Below are 22,498 nucleotides of genomic sequence, written 5' to 3'. Positions count from 1 at the left end.
CATGTCATTGGAATTGCACCTGCTCAGCCTCAAACACACAGTAATCACAAGAGACATAGGTGAGATGATCATGTCAATGATTAATTTGATAGAGACACATCTTCCTCAAAAAATGTGAGCAGGCAGATTCTGAAGTCTGTGTGACTGAAAGCCATTCTTGGGGATAAAACAGATATCTAAACTTTTCATTTAGATATCTTCTCTACCATCAGGTATGGGGCTTTCCCATCCATTGGTGGTGCCATTTCCTTCACAAAATGAAATGTTCATATCCACAATAAAGAATTTCTATCCAAATGCCCTGTCCTAAAATTTGATGAATGCTGTGCTGTAGTGATATCTCTTCCCTGTACAGAAAAGACCCTCAGTGACTGCCTGTAACCATGGGCTCCATGTGAGTGCCAGCTCCATTTGCCAAGAGAAAACTCTAGGACATGATGCAGGAAAGAATAGAAGGTAATATGCAAACTGCAACCTCCAGGATAGACCATTTCACTTTCTCCTGGGTTTGATTCTTCCCTAAATCAGACCAGGCAAAAATTTCCACACTTTCTCTCACATCCCCACTGAAATATCCTGGCTTCATAGTTATTTTGGCTGCACAAACTCTATATTTCTCCTCTAGTAAATAAAAATGTGTCTTTTTTCTTTTTTCCCTCCACACTGTGACAAAAACAGGTATCAAACCCTCAAGATTTTCCCAAAACTGATCTCCAGTGAAACCAGAGTTCTCCTGGGAAATATCTGCACAGCCACTATGTAGTATTTTCCTGGCCAAGTACACCTGAACTAGCTACCTAGAGCAGGCAATTGAAAGATGCCTAAAGGAAGCATTTAAGAGATATGTAAATATATCCTCAAATACTCTGCCTCCATTGACTATATAATTTTTTTAATATACTGTCTCTTAAATGATGGCACAAAGCTATTCTTATTTTTGTCTCTATTACTCCTTGTTTAATCATGCAGCAATATTTAATATTTGCTAATTTGCTCAGAATGTAATATTAATCCAAGTATATTCTTCACCTGGTAAAGGCATTTAAAATAGAAGAATCAAAATGTAGAGGAGGTAATAAAGGAAAGTAGACCTGAGATATTATTGCTACATCAAAGCAGAGCAATATCCTAGTAGTCAGACCCAGTTATAAATGCATCATGCCATCTGGAACACAAAAAAGATCTGTGATCAAATTGGCTCCCACAAAAACTGGAATTCACCCAATATAAATGCACCACTGGGTTACAATGTATACATGTGTATACTTTAATTTCCCACCTATTTCTATTTGGTTAAATGTATCTTTTTAACACCACTTTATTCCAGATGTAAAGAAAAATGCACACATCTACCTGGAAATTGCAGAGTCAAGCTTGAGCATTTTTTTAATATCCATTCACTTCTCTTCTGATATTGAAACTCTTCAACAGCACAGCTGACCCTCTGCTGCTGCTTCTCTTTCATACCTCCAAAGTAAGTCAGCAAACTCATAAGTAATTTAATATTCATTCATAAGTCTATTTTTTCTTAGAGAACTAGATTTCACCATTACAGGTGTTAAAACCTTTCTTATCTGCAGCTTCACCCATTCCTCCCACGCTCTTTCCTCCTGCACCCTTCCTGTGGCTTCTTTGCTCTGTGCATGTGCCGAGGGCTGTCCTGCCAACCCTCGCTGCTCCATGCTGACTCCAACAATTCTGGGGATGCAGGTTTTTCCTGGCTCTGGAGAATGTCCTGCCAATCCTCACTGCTCCATGCTGACTCCAACAACCCTGGGGATGCTGCCTTTACCTGGCTCTGGAGAATTTCCTACAGCTGGACTGTGCAAGCATCAGGGAGACTTGGGGTGGAGGGTGAAGCTCTCAACAACTGCAGAGTTTGACACCTTGATGAACACCAGGATGATGAAATGGAGAGACAAGATGCTAGGAGAGAACCAGGACTCTTTAGTGAGAGAACACACTGACCCACCATGAGGCTGGATGTCACAGTTCAAACATCTCCTGGAATTTATCAAGAAACAGCTCAATGACTATGTTAACAGAGGAGTAGTTCTACATAAAGACTTTTGCTTTCTTCCTCACAAGTTCAAACCAGTCTGTTTTTCAAGTATCTTTAAGTATTCTCATTTTCTAACTCTGTGGCTTGTATCTGTTGTATTCACAGGCCAATCTTTGATCTTAACTCTTACTCAGGAATCATCTTCCAGAACTGTTGGGGATAGGCTACATGGACCTTTGTCTGACCCTTCTTTGAAGGGTCACTGAAAAGTCTCTCTTTAGTCATATCAAATGAGACCACCAACTACTGGGTACCCTCCTGGCACAAAGTGATGACAATCATAATGAATGACAAAAGATCAGAAGCTGGAAGAAAAACAAAAGAGAATAGGAAGAAACAAAGTAAACAAAAGCATATACTCTATTTTGCTTCAGACTTTGGTTTTCAATGATCATATAAAAACCACTTGTGTAGTAGAAAACAAATCTGTGGAAGGAATCAGAAGACTAAAGAAGGATAAGTCTATGATGTACAGGTTGGAGAAGCAACAGCCTAGACTGAATACTTACAGAGTATGAGATTTGACTGTGATTAGTTTTAGGAGTGATTGTCATCCATAGCTACCACTGAAACTGAAGCTGCAGTTTAAAAATTAAAAGTGTGCCTTTGAAAATTGCCTAATAAACATGCACCATCAGCACTTACATACACAAAAGAAACATTCTGATTATTCTTCAGCACCCAAGAGACAGAAATCTAGAGTTCACATGTGTAAGGGTCAGGAAATTTCTTGACTGTGTCCTGTCTGCAGTACAAAAGCATTGTCAGACTGAAATACTGAAAGATATTATGGCCATACTGCTTCTCTGAGTAAAGTGAAATCTGCACCATTAAATGAGTGTTCCCCATCAGACACATTTCACAATCTGTTTGTTGTCTTCAGCCAGTGCACAGGCTCTCTATGTTTCTTCCTAAGATGCTGAAAGAACCCGTTCCACTCTTGCTCTTAGGATCTGGACTGAACTGTCCTCCAAATCTGCCCTCAGATACCCCCAAACACACCTCCTAAACCAATGGAACTGCACTTCCCCCCCTTTGCCTGTTTCATTCTTTATGGGGAAAGAGACAGAGAGTTTAGCACACTTTCCTCTTTCCATGAGTGTCAGAACCCAGAACATCCCTCTGGCTGTCCTGAGCAGCCAACACCTCTGCCAGGGGGCTCAGAGACCCTTGAACAGAGCCCAAGGTGCCTGTGGTTTTGATTATGACCCATGGAGCAAGTTACCAACCTTAGATAAAGATCTGCAAGCCACGACAGTTTAAGTAGAATGACAGTGAATTTATCACGGGGTGAAAAAATAGATTTTAAGGTTTTTAGAATGGGGGTTCAGGAGGCAAGATGGAGGAATCTGGGCGTGTCTAGCCTTTCTCCTTCTTCTTCTTGGCCTCCATCTTCTGCTGTGATGTTAGCAGTTTTAGTTTAGAGTAGAAGCTCAGTGTCTAACATAGGTGATAGGTATTAGAAAGTAATTGTAAACATTGTATACGTAGTTTTTAGTATAAACACATAACACTGCCCCGGGAGAGGCAGAGTGCCCGGACTGTCTTGCTGAGCGGACCTCGGCTGGACAGGAGAAAGAATTTTATAGATAAGGAACAATAAACAACCTTGAGACTGAGAAATGAAAGAAATGAAAAGCTCTGACTCCTTCTTCAAGCACCGGGCTATAAAAAAAAGACTTTCTAACTTTTCTCAGAGTCACTCTGACCAGCAAGAGATCCCGAGACACATGAGCAGACAGCCTGAGAGAAGACAGAATGTTTCTGGCTGAGCTGTAATATGGTATGAAGAGACAAAAGCTAAATCTGGCTGCTGTTGGGGAGCCCTTAGCCACACACAGCTGCAGTAAGGAACAGATGCAGGCATAGCTGAATTGACATCAACTGCTCGTTAAACAAGCCATGACCAACAGATGGGAACACTGCTTTATTGTGATAGCCTTCTCCAAATGCTGAATGGACTAAAAGGAAAATGAGACTGGAAAACGAGTGGGTGCTAAAAATGGGAAATCCTCCTGCAGGAAATCCAGCCAATCCACCAGAATGCCAGGTGCCACAGCTGCTCCACTCTTGAACCCAATTCAGACAAACTACGTTTGCCACAGAAAAGGATAGAAAATGTTCATTTTCAAAGATCTCCCAACAACCCCATATTGGCAGTTACAGTAATTATCAGCATAATTGCTTCAAGTCACATCTCATTATAAATGAAAAAGGAGATTTTGGCTCTGATAGCTATTATTTGCTAATGCATCAGGCAGTGCAGTGTAGTACTGTGTATCATACCTGTACTTCACACCAATTTTTTTCTGGTTTTGTTTTTTTTATTAGATACACATTATAGAAAATTGACAAGGAAGTTATGTGGAATGAACACTGATTTTAGGCATTACAGAACAGAGAAAACTAGACAGACAGAAGAATTTTTCTACAGAAAGCAATACATTATTTTATTGCGCCTATAAAAAAATTATTGCAATAACCAAGGACAGAGTTAAGTATCAGTGATCTTGCTACATCAAATAGTATTATTTGAGTTACCAAGGCAAAGAATCATTAGCCAACAGTCAGCCAGAATTTGCCAGGCTTTTGTTTGCTCTCTTATAAACACACAGAGCTAACACAGTAACAGTGGCAAGCATACACATCAAAATAATAATGTTTCAAACATAGTGGTTCTGGAAGAAATGAGGCAGAATTCACTTCAACACAATAATGAAGCTAATATATGCTAAATAAGTGGCACAATTACTTAATCTTTATTCACTTCTGTTTATGCTGTTTCTGCAAGTGGGACCAACAGGAATGGGCTGTTGATTCCTCTTAACAATCAGAAATATTTTAGCTGAGCATGAACCAAACCACAAACAGTCCAAATTCCCTTAATTCATATAGGGCCCACAGGTCTGTGGAAATATATGGGAATACAAGGTTTCATCAACCACCTATATAAGAGCCATGTAGCTGAATCCACATTAACTTGGGGAGCACAAAAATCCATCTTGGTATCTGGCAATGCTCATTCAAGTTCAGGAGAACTTACTTCCTTATGTAACAGATGAATGATCACATGAAGGCAGCAGAAACATAGGCAGAGTGTTGATTAACACATCAAATAGTTACAAAGCATAGCCCAGTCAGATTACTAAATATGTATGTTTGTGTGTGTGTGTGTGTGTGTGTATGCATCTGGACATAAAAAGTGACAAGACAAACCTTTGTAAAGGAAATGCAAGAAACACTGATGGCATTAAATGCTTTTAATGCATTAGACACATACATACATAGGGAAAACATTTATACAAATATGAAGAAAATGACTTTACTTCAGTCAAACAGATCCGGACTACTGAGCTTTTTCAGAAGTTAATTATTAGGTATTATTTAGGTATTTGATATTACAAGGAAAGGAATACATGGGAGGAATATACATCTTTCAGAAAAAAACAGTTTAACAGACTGCTTTTAGAAATCTAAAAAAAAATGCATAACCTTGTTCCTGTAAAAGATATTTAACTACAAAAATTGTTATTATCACATCTATTCAAAACATTTCTCTGAGATGCTGACTTTGAAAAAATCTGCCTTTGATATAAACAATCCAGAAATAATGAAGTTATTAAGTCAACTACTAGGAAAACCTGGAAGGGGATCACTCTGATGAACATTGGTGTGTCCAGTGTATGAAAGGCAATATTTGAGACTTCAGAGTGATACAGTGGTCTGAAGAGGAAAACAGGGTGTTTTACCTCACTTGTGCAGTTTAGGCTCCTGACTTGAATATTCAGCCTTATTTCAGCACTACAAAAACTCCATGAAGGCAAAGTCCATTGTTAGATACCTGATATTTTTAATACCTGGTCCAGAGAGACTAACTAAATAATTCATTAGAATGACAGGGCTTTCCAACTCCTCATCCGTGTAATTTAACACCTACCCCCATCAATGTAATCAAATATGATAACTTCTAAGGAAAAGTGTTAACCTGCATAGGGGAATCTCACTGGTGCTCAACACATATTGAACTGCCAAGCAGTAAGTGTAAACTAATAGTTCATACTTGATTGGAAGTTGAGCAGATGGGAAAAAATGCCAGGCAAATTTGTTTTCTTTATTCTCTTCATCTTTAAAATGAAATCCAGCATTAACACAGTTCAAAAAGATGTGTATATCGGGGTCAGGCAGCACATTTGATATAACTTACAAAATTATATAACTTACACAGAGTGCTGTGAAACATTTGCATGGTATGAAAATGGGGCAACTATCTACACCCAAAGAGGATAAATACAAAGTCATGTAGAGAGATTGTACAAAGAGGTATCTAATGAAACCATGTGAGGATGACCATATAGTGTTACTTAACATCTTTATCAGCTCTGACTTTCCCCTTTCTGACAAAACATAGAAGGATATGTAAATGAAAACAAATTTTAGAAAAAAACCAACCCCATATTCAATATTTATGGTGTCACAAGAAGAGGACAAGGTACCTTACCTGCATATGACATTGAAGCCTTGTTAGAATACTATGAGATTATTTGCTAAATCTAGGCAGGATTAAAATGCATAGATAACCACTACTCTGGTGTAATCTTACCTCCAAGCTGCAGGGAATCAGTTACAGGACTTGCTGATCACATTAGGATTATTTCACATTTCCTCAGCATCTGCATCTCAAAATGCCCAAGAGGAACGTGTCTGGGATAACTGAGCATTTCCAACGACGTAGCCCCACCTTTGGAAACCATGGTTTTTCACTGGACAAGCCCAACACCTCTGCTCTCATATAATTCTGATCAGGCCACTCTTAAAATGCCCATTATATAATGGGGACCATAATACCCACTATAAGCAATGAATATGGAATTTGCAGGCAATCCTTAAAGGATGAGAGAGAACACAGAAGGAACATTCAGATGAGCCAAATCAAGTTGACTGAAAACATGATGATTGAGTGAATTTATAAGCCATCACTTCTGAAAGTAAATAAATAATAAGGCTGTTGAAAAGATATTTTAAATGGTACAAGGAGGTACAACTAGCAAGTATGAATAAAAATCCCATTATCTTTCCACTGACAGTAGGATCTTGAAAATGAAGAGCTGACAACAGACATGTAACGGCAGGCCTACACTAGTCCAGTCTCTGCTCCAGAGTGACAGGGAGTGTAGGAACTGCTGTCAGCTTTAACTGAGCCAGCTCATAAAACAAAAGCAATTTAACCTCTGAAGCATTGAGCTACAGGGGCAATAACTTAATACCCACAATACAGACATAACTTTAGTCTAACAAAGAACAAACAGTAGAGGAACTGGAATAAATGCTCTGCTTACAAGCAGGTATTAAGGTTTGGTGGTACTGCATCCTCACTGCTACAACTGTTAAGGAAATTGAGGTGGCGTATGCTGGAACGGGCTTTATTCATTTCTTGCTGCTGCTGTGAAAACACACACTGAGAAAGTGTCAAGAACAGTTTCTAAAGGAGGTGAAATAATTTCATCATATAGGACATGGGAAAGCTAACTTGGCTAACACCCAGAAAGGCAGAAATCTGTTCCTTGTGTGGGGAATAGCTAAAGGCCCATCACAAATGCTTAATTCCTTACACTTTTTCAGAGCTACATCTTTACCTCTACATTCTCCCTTGTTGCTAGACAGTGAGTTTCTTTCTCTCTGTTTTACTTCACTTCTGGAGACAAAAGATTATCCAAGTTTGACATCGTCTCCCTGGGATGCCTTTTGTCTACTGTTGTCCTCTTCTTTTTCTTTTTTCCCCTCTTTTCTTTCACTATACTTTTTCTTGCTTGTTCTCCTTCATCTTCCACAGGTGGGTGAGAACAGCGCTTCCAAGTCATACCATCCAGGCTGGAAAACCAGAAAACGAAATCCACTAAGCTAAAAGCACATATCTCATAAAACCTCTTTTACAAGACATAGATTTCACCTTTTTCCACATCTCTCAGTACTGACAAGAGAAGGACTTATCACACTCTTGACCATATGACAGGGCTATAAATGTCCTACAATTCAGTTTCCCTTTTACTTATAGAATAAGTGAAGGATAGCCTAAAACAGGGCTCTGGCCCTTAATCTTATCTGCCTCTTATGACTCCAGAAAGGATGTGGGCAAAAAGGATCCTTTTGCTGTGTCTGTCCAGATCACACAGTGTGGAACTTTGCATATGGAACTTGTTAGCTACATTTGCAGAGTGCTTATTCTGCCATAATTATTTCTTTCCACAGTGATGGCAGGAAAATGCCCCAACGGATGCTAATGTCTCATACTAAAATCATAAGAGCCATATTGGTACCTCTAAAAATTATTCAGTTAAGCATAATCCCTAATACACACCACAAAAACATTGAAAGACAATCCCAAAGAACTCGAAGCTGGAGTTGGCCAAGCCACTCTATAACATCTATGGCCACTGAGGACTTCCTCTCAACACGGGAACCTGGGACATGCCTTTTAATTTTTTTCCCTTACTGCTCCAGCACTTAGCACAAACAGTTTGTCTCTTTTTGAGGTTCTAATATACTACTGCATTCAAACTTTTTGATTCCTTTCCAATTAAATTATGCTTTTGCATTTTTCCTATTAACAATGTCAGCACTTTCTCATTAGAACTCTGCACATCCATGAGCAATATGCTGCAGTGTCCCTCTCTAAGTAGGACAGAGGAGGTAGGGATTTATTTTAGAAATATGATAAATAACAAGTTTCATTGGAAAGCACACTTCCATGCCCTCATAAAAAGTAGGGGTTCTAATGGAAACTCCATTTAGTGCATTCATTTCAGTTAATTCTCCAAACAATTCCTCCATTTGCCAATGCAAAATTCAATTTTCTCCTCATTTGTACATAAAAACGGCAAGCCAGCTTGATAATAAATTCTCTTTGGAGAGTGAATATTTGTACTAAAGCACTCATTCATGAAACAAAGCATGTAAATGGACACTATTCTTATTGCTCATGCATTTAATCACATCTTTTCTTAATATGATACCTCAGAATACAATCCAACTCAGTAGAAGAGAAAGACTTCTGCTGCTTTTGCTGGAACTCAGACCAGTTACATACGTGCCTCTTTTCACCGGTTTTTTTTGCATTGAGAAGGAAACCATGGTCTTTAGGTTTGCTTTTTTTGAGAAGAGGCTACTGTCATATCAATGATGTGGCCTGGGAAAAGACTGATGTATTCCCAGATTTGAAATTTTGCTCAGTAAAGAGAGGGCATTCATTTGTTTGTGTGCTGTAGCTGCAAGCTGGTAGAAGGCTGAGTTTCAAACTGTACTGGGATCACTACTAGAAAATATGTGGGAACCAAAGGACTTGAATCTCAGTTGCTTTTCACTCTGTCATTCTCAGTGAATCCATAGATCAAGCTCACAACTGGTACCCCCACTCATAATTTTTAGATTAAATCTTTAGTGATGATAATCATATTAGAACATTTTAATGAAAATTAAGAACATCTGTGGGTGAGCAAGCACTGGAGCAGGTTTCCCAGAGAGAGTGTACAGTCTCCTCACTGGAGGTATTCAACTAATTGGATGCAATCCTGTGCTATGTGCTCTGGGATGACCCTGCTTGAGCAGGAAGGTTGGACCAGATGTTCCACTGTGGCCCCTTCCAATCTGAGCCATCCCATGATTCTGTGATCTAAAATTGCCTTTAATGGTGGAATTTATTTCTCTCTACAACTACCAGAAAGGAAGGTGCAGCCAGGTGGGGGTTGGTCTCTTCTGCCAGGTAACCAGTGACAGGGCAAGAGCACACAGCCTCAAGCTGCACCAGAAGAAGGTTTAGGCAGGCAGGACATTAGGAAGAAGTTCTTCACAGAAAGAGTGATTGGGCATTGGAATGGCTGCCCAGGGAGGTGGTGGAGTCACCATCCCTGGAGGTGTTTAAGAAAAGACTGGATGCGGCACTCAAAGCCATGGTCTAGTTGACAAAGTGGTGTTGGGTGATAGGCTGGACTCAATCTCAAAGGTCTTTTCTAACCAAGCTAATTCTGTGATTCTGTGATTTTCCCTGTTCATGTTTCCTCTTGGAAATAAACTTCCCATGATAGAGATTATATTATTCTTTTGCAGCAGTGCTTATACTACATGTAAGAGGAAATCTTTCATCCTGTAAATGTCGAGGCAAATGGAAGACTCAAAACCAAATTATGTTTTCGCACACAAAACGTGAATCTGTGCAACTCCCCCTGGGAAGAAGCAATGGATGATGAAGTTTTACATGCTTTCAAAAAAAGAAACTGCACAAATTCATGGAAGAAAATTCCATCAAGGCTGTTTAATACAGAGACTCCAATTCTGCTTCAGAGAATTTTTAAATTCCAAATAATTGTAGGTTGGGAATATATTCTGGAGAAATATCCCTAGATGATTGTTCTGATCTTATTGTCCATCCTAATGTGGTCTGAGGTTGTTAGAGCTCTGAAGGCTGTCACAATTTCAACTGGATTAAACTAGAACTTAACACAAGATGAAAATGTAATCCATAAACACTTGGAACACTTGCATTTTCAGTGCACACTTCATATCTTGCTGCCCATTAATTCTGCAGAACCTAAGAAGGGGATCATACTCATTTTACACACTCTCTCTCCATCATTCTCCAGATTTAAGCTCAGAAGATGAACAAATATCTTGGGAAAAAATTGCAATTTTATGTGCAGCTTTACATAAGAATAAGTATTTTAAAAGGAAAATAAGGTCTACAACAAATAGAAACTCCCTCTCACCTTTCAGCAATCCCCTTAACAACCTTCTGGGACTAAGCTTCAAACCATCACATCCCACCAATATTTCCAGAATGAAAATAAGGCAGTAAATTCTCACATAAACTTAGCTGCCTGTGTACAGTAGCCAGTTCACAATAGGTATAGTTAGAGTACTACGTATGGAAACCTGACAGCATGGCTGAACTCAAAGTGCAACATTTAGGATTCAAATTTTAAAAATTTGGTATTTTTAGGTTCAAACATACTCACATCTCATAATCCACTGTCTGCACTGTTCTTATATACTGACAGGAATAGGCGTACTTGGTTTGGCTGATTTTAATGAGCTCGCTTCTTATACAGTGTTCCTGCAATAACACAAAAAATATTCATCTAATTAAAACTCAAATCTCAAAAGCAATGAAGATACATATGCAGAAAAAATCAACTGTTTAAATGTAACTGTAATCATCCTCTAATAAAGATAATTAATATAAAAGTTTCAAGTGCAAAGTAAATTTTATTTAATGCACACTGTGAAAAATGCAGTAAAATTATCATAATGGCTTACAAACAAAAACAAACTAACATAATGGAATTAATTTCAGACTATACTGACTGTGTTAAAACTCCCTATGTTTCTTATTTTAGAAGCATGGAACTTGTGAAAGCCACCAAATGTATTAAAGAAGAAAGAACAGAGTATGATTTAAGAATCAATTATCCAACAGAATTTCTTCATTCAGGTTTATTACATGAGTTGTTCATTGCACTCTGAAATCTGATTTACTCTGGTTAGCTGGAGACTCAGATTGGGACAGGGAGCCCATTAGCCTGGAAAATTCTATCTGGTATCATCCTCTAGGTTTACTTACCTCCCTGTTGTTGAACAGCAGCACTGTGTAGAATTTGTCACCTGTCTCCACCCTCTGTGGTGTTGCTATGACAATGGCAGGTACATAACATTCATTTTCTGCCCGTGTCCCAGTTCTGGCAAACACATAGTCTCCAACCTGTGCACAGGAAAGCATCAGTGCAAGAACCACGTAACTTGTGAGCTTTACAAGACATAACTATGAAGGTATTTTTACATGAATCCTCATTCTGCCATGTTCCCATGATTTAATATGGACCATTGAAAGAAAAGAAGAACTTGGTCCTTACATGTTCCAATCATGCAATTTCCACTGAATCAGAGAGAACACAAAACAAAGGACTGAGCTCTACTAAATGTACGTGGGCTTAGCTAGCAAGCTGAACTGAATGAGCAAACTCTTACAAACTACATTCCCTTGGATTCTAGGCAAATTTTAAGGCTTTCAACAAACCGACCTTGGGAATTTTAGATAATTCCAGATGTAACTGATTTATTCAAAATTGTTTTTAAAATTAACACAGAAGTCACAATTTTATATCAAATTCTGCAGGTCTCTAGAGTTGGATACAGAACCTACAGAGTTATCAGGAGCTACTATATCAGGATTTGTCTTTATCTCAAACTGAAAAAAAGCGTATGTCTCTAGCTTTATATGTAGCAATGCAATTATAAACATGTTTCTTTTATTCAAAACAGATGGATCCATGCTGTATTCTCTATGCAACCATCACTATGCTGGTGTGTAAAATAAGAATCACCAAAAAACCCCAGCTGTGATTACAGATAGACAGCTGATAAATTTTACAGAAAATCAGAAATTAACAGGGATAATTTTTTTATTACTGTTATTTGCCTTAGTATATGGTTATTTGCTGGATTTAAAACATGCTGTGAAAACCAAATGGTTAAAACCTGCTGTAAATCACACTAAGTAGAAAAGGCTCTCTTACATTTGTAATCTATGTGCTAGGAAACAATAACTGTACTAATAAATCGTTCACCTTTCTTCTATGGCTGGGGAAATACTCATGTTTTATAAAGAAAACAATATAGATTAATTTAGAACACATAATTTTAATAAACAAAGGAACAGAATTACAATGAAAACAAGCTTCAAACAAATGAAATCTACATGTTGAAAATAGTGTGATATTACCATAATGAAAAACTCTAAAATAAAGGTATATAAGAGACTTTTAAAAAATCTATAATTCATTATCTAAATATAGAATGAATTTCATATTTTTAAATATAAAATGCACATTTGCAATCATGAAAAAATACAGTTTCTCACCTGCAGATGTGGGCACGGCATAGCACCTCCCACAGGTATAGTGAATTTGACAAGGACATCACAGCTCTCCCCATTGCTGAAGTCAACAAGTGCACAGGTAGAACTGATATTCTTTATCACAGTTCCTGAAAAACAACAGAATAAAATATTCAAATTATTTTTCTTTCCCCCCTTGTGGTAATTATTTTGTTAAAAAATCCTATAGGCTGTCACACATCACTGAGGTCAACCATGTCTACATTATGCATTCTTCATTTTCATTTAGCTACTGTGAGCTGTGCTAGGGCAAAGGAGACATTTGTTCCTAAAAAACCCTGCCTTACTAACCAGTCTTAATAGTGCTATTAAAAGAAAACAAAGTCTTTTTCAAGCACAGGTCTGAAATCTGTAAACTGATCAGATTAACATAATAAAACTGACAGTTAACATAATAAAACTACTACCATAGTTAAAAATATGTAATTGAAAAAAATCCCAACCAAACAAGTAAAGGTAACACAAAGATAAATGTATACACACAGATAATATTTTAATATTCTCTGTGTGAAACATATTTTAATATTCTCTGTGTGAACTGAGTTTTACCTACTAACCATGCTGGCTTAAAATTCAACAAAAAAGCAGCAGCATTTAGTGATCTTTTTGGACACACGCAAAAGCTTGGCTTACAATTTCCTTCCATACTTTTCACAGACAAATATATCATTGCTCTCCAACTTTACAAAATAAATGTCTTCTTATAAATGTATACATATGTGCACATACAAAATATATACTCATTTTAAATTAATATGTACATATAATAGTAAATGCCATTAAGAAAGAAGTAGTTAATTATGACTATAACTTATGTTTTATCAGTGTAAAGGAACATTAAATAATATTGAAAATGTGGACAAAAATGTATACCTGGATAATAAAATCCTGTGACGTCTGATCTTGCAATTACCTTTTGGCTTTTGTGAGTCACAAATATTTGATGTTTTTGTCTTGTCTTAGACTTCAGGTTCCCACTTTCTTCTTCAAATCTCTGTAATTTGACACAATTAATTGTCTACAACAGCTAATGCAGTCAGCCTTAATCGATTATTTGAAATTATTTAAAAACTGAGGCGGTGTAATGCTACAAGATCTGTACAGGATTCACAGCAAACTGGAAATGCTTTAAACTTTAGGAATAGTTCTAAGTACAGGAAGTACTTATATAAGCGTTTTCACTATAAAATCCTGTTCTGTATGGTCATAACAATACCTATATTTTCATGTGTTCTGGCTACCATTTTTCTACAAAAAATGTCACGAAGTTGCACCATTCATATTAAAGGATGAGGTAAGGAAAAATCAGCTCTTTTTTCAGAATAAGGAAATTTGCTCTACATATTTCTTTAGTCCAGACAGGAGAGTTTTCACAGTAATCTGATTTGCATTAGAAGTACCTCATTGTATGGGATGAATCATTAGAAAATAAAAATATGAAATCAAAAAATGTTCAAACAAATCTTCAAATGTCTGGGGAAAAAGGTTTATTTACTATAAATTCAAAATTCAATTGACATTTTCAACCATTTTAAAACATTCCATTTTAGCAAAATATTGTACCAGATCTTCCAGACCTGCTACTGTCCATTATTCTGCCCAATTAGTTGGGGTTCTTCATGCACTAATCATTTTTGCCATTCTGCTCACAATACTATTCCTGAATATAAATTACAAGCAAGTGCAAAACTTGCTAATAATAAATCAGTTTCACCACTAAATGGAAATAGTGACATTTATTTTCACCCTTAAATAAATCAGTTTCACCATTAGTTTTTAAAATATTTATTAGTCTACCTTGTGAACAATTTGCAGGCATACATCTCTTACATGGTTTTTCTGAATTATAAAAATGTGCAACTTGAAATCTTGAGCTTTTCCACAGATCTACACATTGTTGTGAAAAATGACCATAACTCTCAGACTCTTAATAAAACTCCTGCTTGCTAGGATGTGTATGACTTGCTTCTTTTTCTAGTGAATTTTTTTTCTAAAAAAGTGTGTTTGATTTGATACTTGATTTTCCCTAATAGTCAATAATAATGGAAAATATATTAAAAACTTTGACTGAATTGTTTGTTCTCAGTTTCACTATAATTATTAAAGTATCTTTTTTTCTAACTCCCTCTCAAAAAATCACAATAAACCCTAGGAAAAAAGTCCTAAAAATAAGCAAAACACACAAAAGAGGCAAGGAGATATTTTAAATTAGAGATACATGGGATTTTTCTAGCTTATTCTTTACCCCTACAGAATATTAATTATATGAACAGTCTGGGTTTTCAAACTCAGATTAAACCAGAGCCCCTTCACAGTGCTTAACTGACTGCTTGAAGTATAACTCAACAAAGGCGGATATGAGAGCAGACCTACAGTTCCACAGACACAAAAAAGTATTTGGGTAAAGCATTTACTTAATTCCTCAGACTCCAAAAGGACAGCTGCTGCTGAATATTTATTATCAACTGATTTGTATTGCTTGACTAATAACTTGGGCAACTTCCAGCACTCCACGTTAATCTAAATACTAAAGACGACACAAGCATCCACAATGAGGATTGCAAGTCGTGCAGAATTCAGGTGGCTCAGAAACATTGTCTAAATTCAAATCCATCTTTCTTTTCTCTCACACAGCTTTTAGGTGTTCAGCAGGACTGACCCAGACACTGTTGGAGTGGCCATTTCTGGCATCAGTACTTTTATTACAAAAGAGTCCTATCTGATTCTCAGGGATTTTTACTATGTTTTGCTCTGCTTCTGTTGAAGGCAATGCATTAACGGGTGAAGGAGACTTTGTTTACTTCTTCCATTAGCTGAAAGGGAATTTTTTAATTCCCTTTCAAAAAGAATAGTCTTTGCACTTTCCTACTATAAGTGAGAATAGACATGAAGAATACCCACAGATCTCCATGTATCTTGACTCAAACTTTGGGTTCTCATAATCCTGACACCTCCAGAGTCAAGCAAACACCACTCTTCCCTGGGTGCCAGTGGGAACAAGCCCATTCTGAATGGACCTAGCTCATTTTTATGAAAGAAAGAGCTGAAAACAAAAGTGTTTTATTTATATTTAGTAAAAAAAATCACCAGGAAATTTAAAAATCTGCTTTTTTGAGTAGTTTCAGGATAATTGTGATTTTTCTATGATGTCGCAATGACAATTTTCATTCAGTGCCATACCAGCTATTTCCTAGCTGTAATGTGTTTCAGTTGGCAGTTTATTTTCTAGACCCATTTTGTGGGCAGACATCGCAGTTGGCAAAACCTTCAACAAAACTTTTTAGAGCCTTCCCATTTTTCTTTTTTTTTCCCCCATTGTTTTTCTGCTACATAAACAGAATTCTAATTACATCTGCATTTCTGCCTCTCACTCCTGAAGCCTTTCAGTTGCAGATTAGCAATTACTGAAGATGCTGCTCTGATTAGACTCCTAAAGCAGGTTGACTCAGGATAAGTGATTGCACAATGTTAATCACAACATGTCTGAGAGCACACACTGGTTGTTCCAAGGCAACAGTAAAATTACACTCAACAAATGAAACATAGACGTGTTTCTGCTGCTCTTGCATTGCAGCATTATATGACATAGGTAAATCAATAATCAAAATAGCTCTAACAGCAATGTCATATTTTCAAACTAATGTAAAATGAATCAAGATCATCTGTTTTAAGAAGACATTAAAATGTTTTCAAATGTGCAGTCTTTAAAAACTCAAAAACTACAGAAAACACACACATATATATATACAAAACCACTAATTTCAGTTGCAGTTTCAGAGTAGCTAGACTAATGTATTAATGATAGACTAATATATTAATGAAATGGAGAGAGAAAATAAGCCTCTCTGCCTAGCCAAAAGTGGGTGTCCACTTCAGAATGAGCTCCAGATGCCAGTGACTCCGTTCACAATGCTGTGATATCGCACACCAGTTCACATATACCCACATTTTAGAGACAGTTACATTTTAGTGTACAAAAATGAACTTGAATCCCACCGCTTCTCTGTATATTTTCTTTTATAAGAAATGTACCATGGAATATTACAGTGAATTACTCCAATATTAGCATACCTTTTAGTCCTGTTTATCAGATATTAAGCTAACCAGAAATCTTGTATTTAGATTGTGTTTAATATATCTGTTATTTCTCTTTCCTGCTATCATTACAGCAGAGATAAAGATCCTTTGCTGAGATTTACTTCTAAAAGGCTCAATTTCTGTGGCTGTCTCTGAAGCTTCAGAACTTCTACTTCCCCAATATTTAAAAAAGTAATTGAAAGTTTGCTCTCTTCTTAACTACCTTCTTTCCTCAATCCATTTTATTTAGCATCATGCTACAATTCTACTTTATCATCTATGATAATGGAAAAAAATACTCCAGAGGTACATAGTGAAGAGGAATATCTAAGGGGAAAAAATGCCTTCCTATGTATTACCTTTTTATTGTTGCTTATGTATGATACTGAGCTTTTCTCAATTTCCTTTTTGACAACTTCCTGAAGATCAGAGGCTTGTTGTATATATGTTAATGCTGTCAATATCTCATCTTCTAACAATTTTACATCTTCATAGGAAACTGGCCATCCCAAATTCTCTAAAGCCTCCAGCAAAGTTTCTTTATGCTGTATATATGGGACTGGCCCGTCCTCTTCAAATCTTAAAAAAAAATACATTTTTAAAGAAATTAATTATCACAAGTAGGAAAAATTTTAATTACATCAGTGCTCTGCAGGTAGAATCACAAATTGTGAAGGCAGAATAAAGAATCAGATTTGCCCAGTTTATCTTCTGTATGCTGCAAGTTCTTGCATTTCATCCAGATACTGCTGTGTTTGGTGGAACAATCATGCCTGGTATAACTATATCTTATAGAAACACAGCTACAGAGAAATTCAAGTGGCTGAGCCATAATTTCTGAAAAATAAATCAAACGTTTTAATATCTATACACACTACTAATGATTTATATGCTTCTCTAGCAATAGACTGCAATTGCTTTGACTTTTTTCATTACATGTATAACTGGCCATATGTTGTCAATAATGAGACATTTTGGATGACACCCTGTCAAATTTCTATATTTTGCAACTCATTGTCTATCAAGAGACAACTATTTCCTTTTTTTTTAGTACACGCTGTTTTGTTTAACAGTCTTCATTTCCTCTCTGCACCAGAATGAGGTTTGAGTTGTCCTTATTAATGACAGAACTCCAGGTTTTTTACTCATTAGCTTATGTCTTCTTAAAAGCATTCTAGTTTTCATTCCCATTTTTCTGAGAAGAACTATTTCAGGCACATTCAGTTTTCATTAATTGATCTTCGCTTTATTCTCTGGCACAAACAGATGCTAACTTCACTGCTGTTTATACAGCAATTACTTTTCTAAATCAATAGAAAAGATAGGCTAGTTAGTGTAGTACAAACTTCCAGAGTGATATACAGCTCCAGCACATGCTTTTAAGGTGCTTATTACACCTTAACAAACCAGCCACTAGAGAGCTCTTTACAGAATGAGAGAAGATTTTACTCTGATGTCAAAAGCAATGACATGCTGCCCTCCTAAGGCCCTGCACGTGACACTGATAAAGGATAGAGAAGCAACATTCAAATGGAATGCAAGTCCTTTCCTTTAAAAATAATCAGCACCACAAAAAGGAGGTCCAGAATTTAATATTACTCCATATCATATATACATTTTTGAAAACAAGATATATTTATGAAATAGTTGAGAATTAAAACTGGTTGTTTATGGAAATAGTGATAACAACCTACCAAATATTTATGACCTTCAGAGGTACATTAGGAAACCAAAAGTGATAGCTTACCTGTCTCTTTCCTCCTGAGATAGTGCTCTCCAAATAACTAGGTTCAGGCGCCTATTAAAGAAAGGAAAGCAGTTTTTGAGGGAATGCAGTTCCTTGTGCAGCTGATCTTCTCAAAACTAGCAAATAAACACAGTTTCTTAAGATATCTGCACTGATTTGTATTCCAAGCACACTGTATCATCAAATTGTATCCTTATCATTCAGCTATGAAATTATCAACTGCAAAAGAAGATGGGAAAGCAGTATCTTCCATCAAATAACAGCATGACTGTTTCAGGGTCATAGAAGGTTTAATGGCAATCACTGCTGCTTCCTGACAGGATTTTCTATGGATTGTTGTCTTCAGCACCAGCAAGTAAAATCAAATAACAAAACTGATTAAATGCCAGTTAAAATGCACAGTTCCTCCAATTAAACATTTTCAGAAAATGTAGTCTGAATGTAGTAATGCTAATTTGTAATTTTTTCCCTGCTAAGATTATCCCTCAGTTGTGCCATTCAGGTTTCTAATTCATTAAACTCTGGCTATGAAGAAAAGCTACTGACAGGAAAACAGAAGTGATCATCACAAAGCAATGCAGTTCTGAGATTTTTTAAAAGCACCACTAAACTTTCTGCTTTTACTTTTTAAGGCAGAAATTTTAAACTCTTACAAGATCATCTAGCTTAACATCCCAAACATGCCATCACTCAATTACTTCATTTCAGCTATAGAAATAAACCTTTACTGATGATCCAAATTACCGTAATTCTAGAAAAAGTTTCCAAATTTCCTTTGGATACAAGAATTCATTGCTAGGAAAAATTCAGATTGTAACCTGACTAACTACAAGTAGTCTTGCCAGGTTTACTGGTGCATGTTCAAAAAAAAGCACATTAACAAAAGATTCTGAATACTAAATTCTTGATGATTCATTTTATCTACCAGAAACTAAACCCAGCATTTTAAGCAATCCCAGCAAACTACTTAGTTCATTCCCAATATACAGTCTCAGCATGCTCCAATGCCTATTTCATCCTTCTAAATCTGCACACCCATAACTAAGTTGGTTATAAAAGCTTCTGGCTCTGCTCTACAAAATCATACACATTATGAAGCTTTCAGTGTTTTTCTCCTTTAATACTATATATTCTCTTTGTCAGATCACAAAAATTCTGCCCTTGACACTTTTCTCCCTCTAAATCTGATGGTAAACTCAATCTGCATATGGGGAAAATACTGGCATATTTGCTTCTGTGCTTGAAATCTGGATGCCCTGGTGTATTGTTTCATCTACATATGTCAGAATAAATTTGTGACCAACCACTATTTACAAAGCTGAACTGCAGATTTTGGAAGTTCAGTTACTAGAAAAGGGCTGTGACATGTAGATTTTAAAAAATTGACTGGCTTGCTATTTTACATGGAGAGAAAAAGCAAAGAGATCTCTTTTTTGCACTGCCAATTATAAGGATCTTCAGATAGATTTGTATTCTATACCTCGTTTTCATGGAAGTAGGAACTCAATCCTCCTATTGTAAATACACCTATTCATTGATCTCTGTTGGTAAACAGAAGTAAACAGTAATCCTTATCACCAAAGTCTTAGGGAGACTGTGGCAATGCTATCAGAGTTTAACCAGAAAACTATTTTCTTTCCCTTAAAATAAAAGTCAGTAAATGTAAAACATTCAATGGTATGGCACAGCAATTAAAAACTTGAATTTTTTTCAGAATTCACCATCATAAATAAACCACTTGAACCTTTTATTAAAATGAGTGACAAATCAATTTCTATTAATTCTTCATCAGCCTGATAACAACAGTGTTGTCTCAGTGACAGAAAAAAGAAAACATGAGACTTTTATTCACTGAACTCCATTAACACTAGACACATCAAGACCATTTTCAAATCAAATGTCTTGATTTTATCACAAAAGATCCATATAGGATAATAGGATTGAAAAAGAAAGCTATAACATGCTTTAGAAAGAACTGGTATGATCATATAGCTAACAAGGAAAATAATCTCAAATCTTAAAGATCCCCCGTGGAATTAATCAAAAAACAAGGACTAAACACTTGTCATCAAGGGGGTTTTGGTCATACAAAATAATTACCTTTGAAAATGTTATTAGAATACAGCCTAAAAATATTTATTAAAATAATTCTAGTCAAAGCTCCCATATGATTACTGAATTACACTTTAGTCAACTGAATTATTTTTTAAAAAATTGCACAAAGTTAGATCATAGAAAAAAGTAGTTTGGAGATCTAATGCCTTTTTCCTCTTTACTTCTGTTGTGCTTTTACCTACACTTAATTTAAAAGTACAATACATATGCCTCTCAAAAAAAATCACCAAATTTAAATTGTCAGTTTCTTATTGGTGCTTCAGTCATATTTTTGCATGCATAGCTGGGTGATAGAGAGTTGGCAGCAAAAAGCAGGTCCTTAATTTAAGTGTCAGTCTGATTATATAGGAGCTTAGTTTTAAGTTACAAGTCTGGCTAGCATTGTATGTTAATGGCCAAATTCCTCCTGAGGGATGACTGCTTTCAGGTTTGCTCCCAAAAAGTAAAAGAATTTTGCTTTTGTTACTGAAAAAACATAATATGAGCAACATGTTGTTATTTATCCCTTTGCCTATTATCTGTTTTTACATTCTGCTTTAATTTTTTTAAAGAAAACAAAATTTCTCTACATGTTGATGGTAGATTAAAGTGTGTCAACATGCAGAATTATCAGTATTGAGCAAAGCATGTGCGAGGAAATACTAAGTACCTGAGAAAAAAACTGAAATATGACTGCAACCATAATAAATCTCTGGTGAGTAGACTTGCCTCTCATAGGATATAATTGCTTGTTCCAGCTTCTTTTTATAGGCATCAAGATTCACTGCCCAAGGATTAATTAGTGCAATCTCCTTCTTGCCACTGCTAACATGGGCCAATGGTAACATCTATCATACAATAAAAGACACAGGTATCATTTATCATACAAATTTATGAATGACTGAATGCCAAGGCTCAGAACAGCCAGAAGGAACACTGGAAGCTGCAGAAAGGAAAATCTAAGCACCACAAATGTCAGAATTAAGACACAGTTTCCAGCCATTTCTTCTAAAATAAAACAATCTCATTATGAAGAAGTTACAAATTAAGATTCCTAACTACTAAGTAATTCTAACTAAATCAGTACTGTCAAACAACTCGCTCAAATAATGTAAGTGAGAAGGAAACAAGTATGTCTAGTGTATGACCATATTCCAGGTTTTACTGCCTTAAAACACTCTCACACTTTCTAGCATCTAATTGTAGCATACAGGTGTGAGAGTAGATATTTAAATGTATTTAATGTTCTTTTTCTGGAGGACTTTCTTTTGCAAGGGATTAGAGTAGTAAAGCTGTAGAGAGTTATTTCTCACCATCACACTGATCACCAAAGAGCAAACAAGGTGGACATTGGTCACCAAAACTTGTCTTGACTTTAGGAACCTAATCAGGTTCATCAGAATCAGGAACTTTAATATTTTTCAAATCTCCTAATACAACACCTACATAACTCAACTTCATTATAAAAAAAAATTAATACCACTGCAAGCAGATATTCAAAAGGCACAGAAAAGGTTAGAAATGGATGACTAAAGAGGAGGAAAGACGCCTTCCAAACTCTCAGTCCAAAGTCCCA

The 22,498-nt window shown here is 36.3% G+C and overlaps 1 protein-coding gene across 1 annotated transcript in view; it reads right to left on the bottom strand.

Moving 5' to 3' along the window:
- Nucleotides 1-4,437: 4,437 nt before the first annotated feature.
- Nucleotides 4,438-22,498, bottom strand: part of VWA3B (von Willebrand factor A domain containing 3B) — a 62,005-nt gene continuing 43,944 nt past the window's right edge. Inside the window, 9 exon segments of the mRNA XM_030961755.1 lie at nt 4,438-7,764; nt 7,767-7,930; nt 11,068-11,165; nt 11,673-11,810; nt 12,969-13,093; nt 13,878-13,998; nt 17,441-17,660; nt 18,829-18,879; nt 21,652-21,770. Coding sequence (XP_030817615.1) covers nt 7,565-7,764; nt 7,767-7,930; nt 11,068-11,165; nt 11,673-11,810; nt 12,969-13,093; nt 13,878-13,998; nt 17,441-17,660; nt 18,829-18,879; nt 21,652-21,770 — 1,236 coding nt within the window. The 3' untranslated portion in view covers nt 4,438-7,564.

This window comes from Camarhynchus parvulus, chromosome 1, assembly GCF_901933205.1.
Source record: "Camarhynchus parvulus chromosome 1, STF_HiC, whole genome shotgun sequence".
NCBI classification, from domain to species: domain Eukaryota; kingdom Metazoa; phylum Chordata; class Aves; order Passeriformes; family Thraupidae; genus Camarhynchus; species Camarhynchus parvulus.
This window is presented reverse-complemented; position numbering and strand designations above follow the sequence as displayed.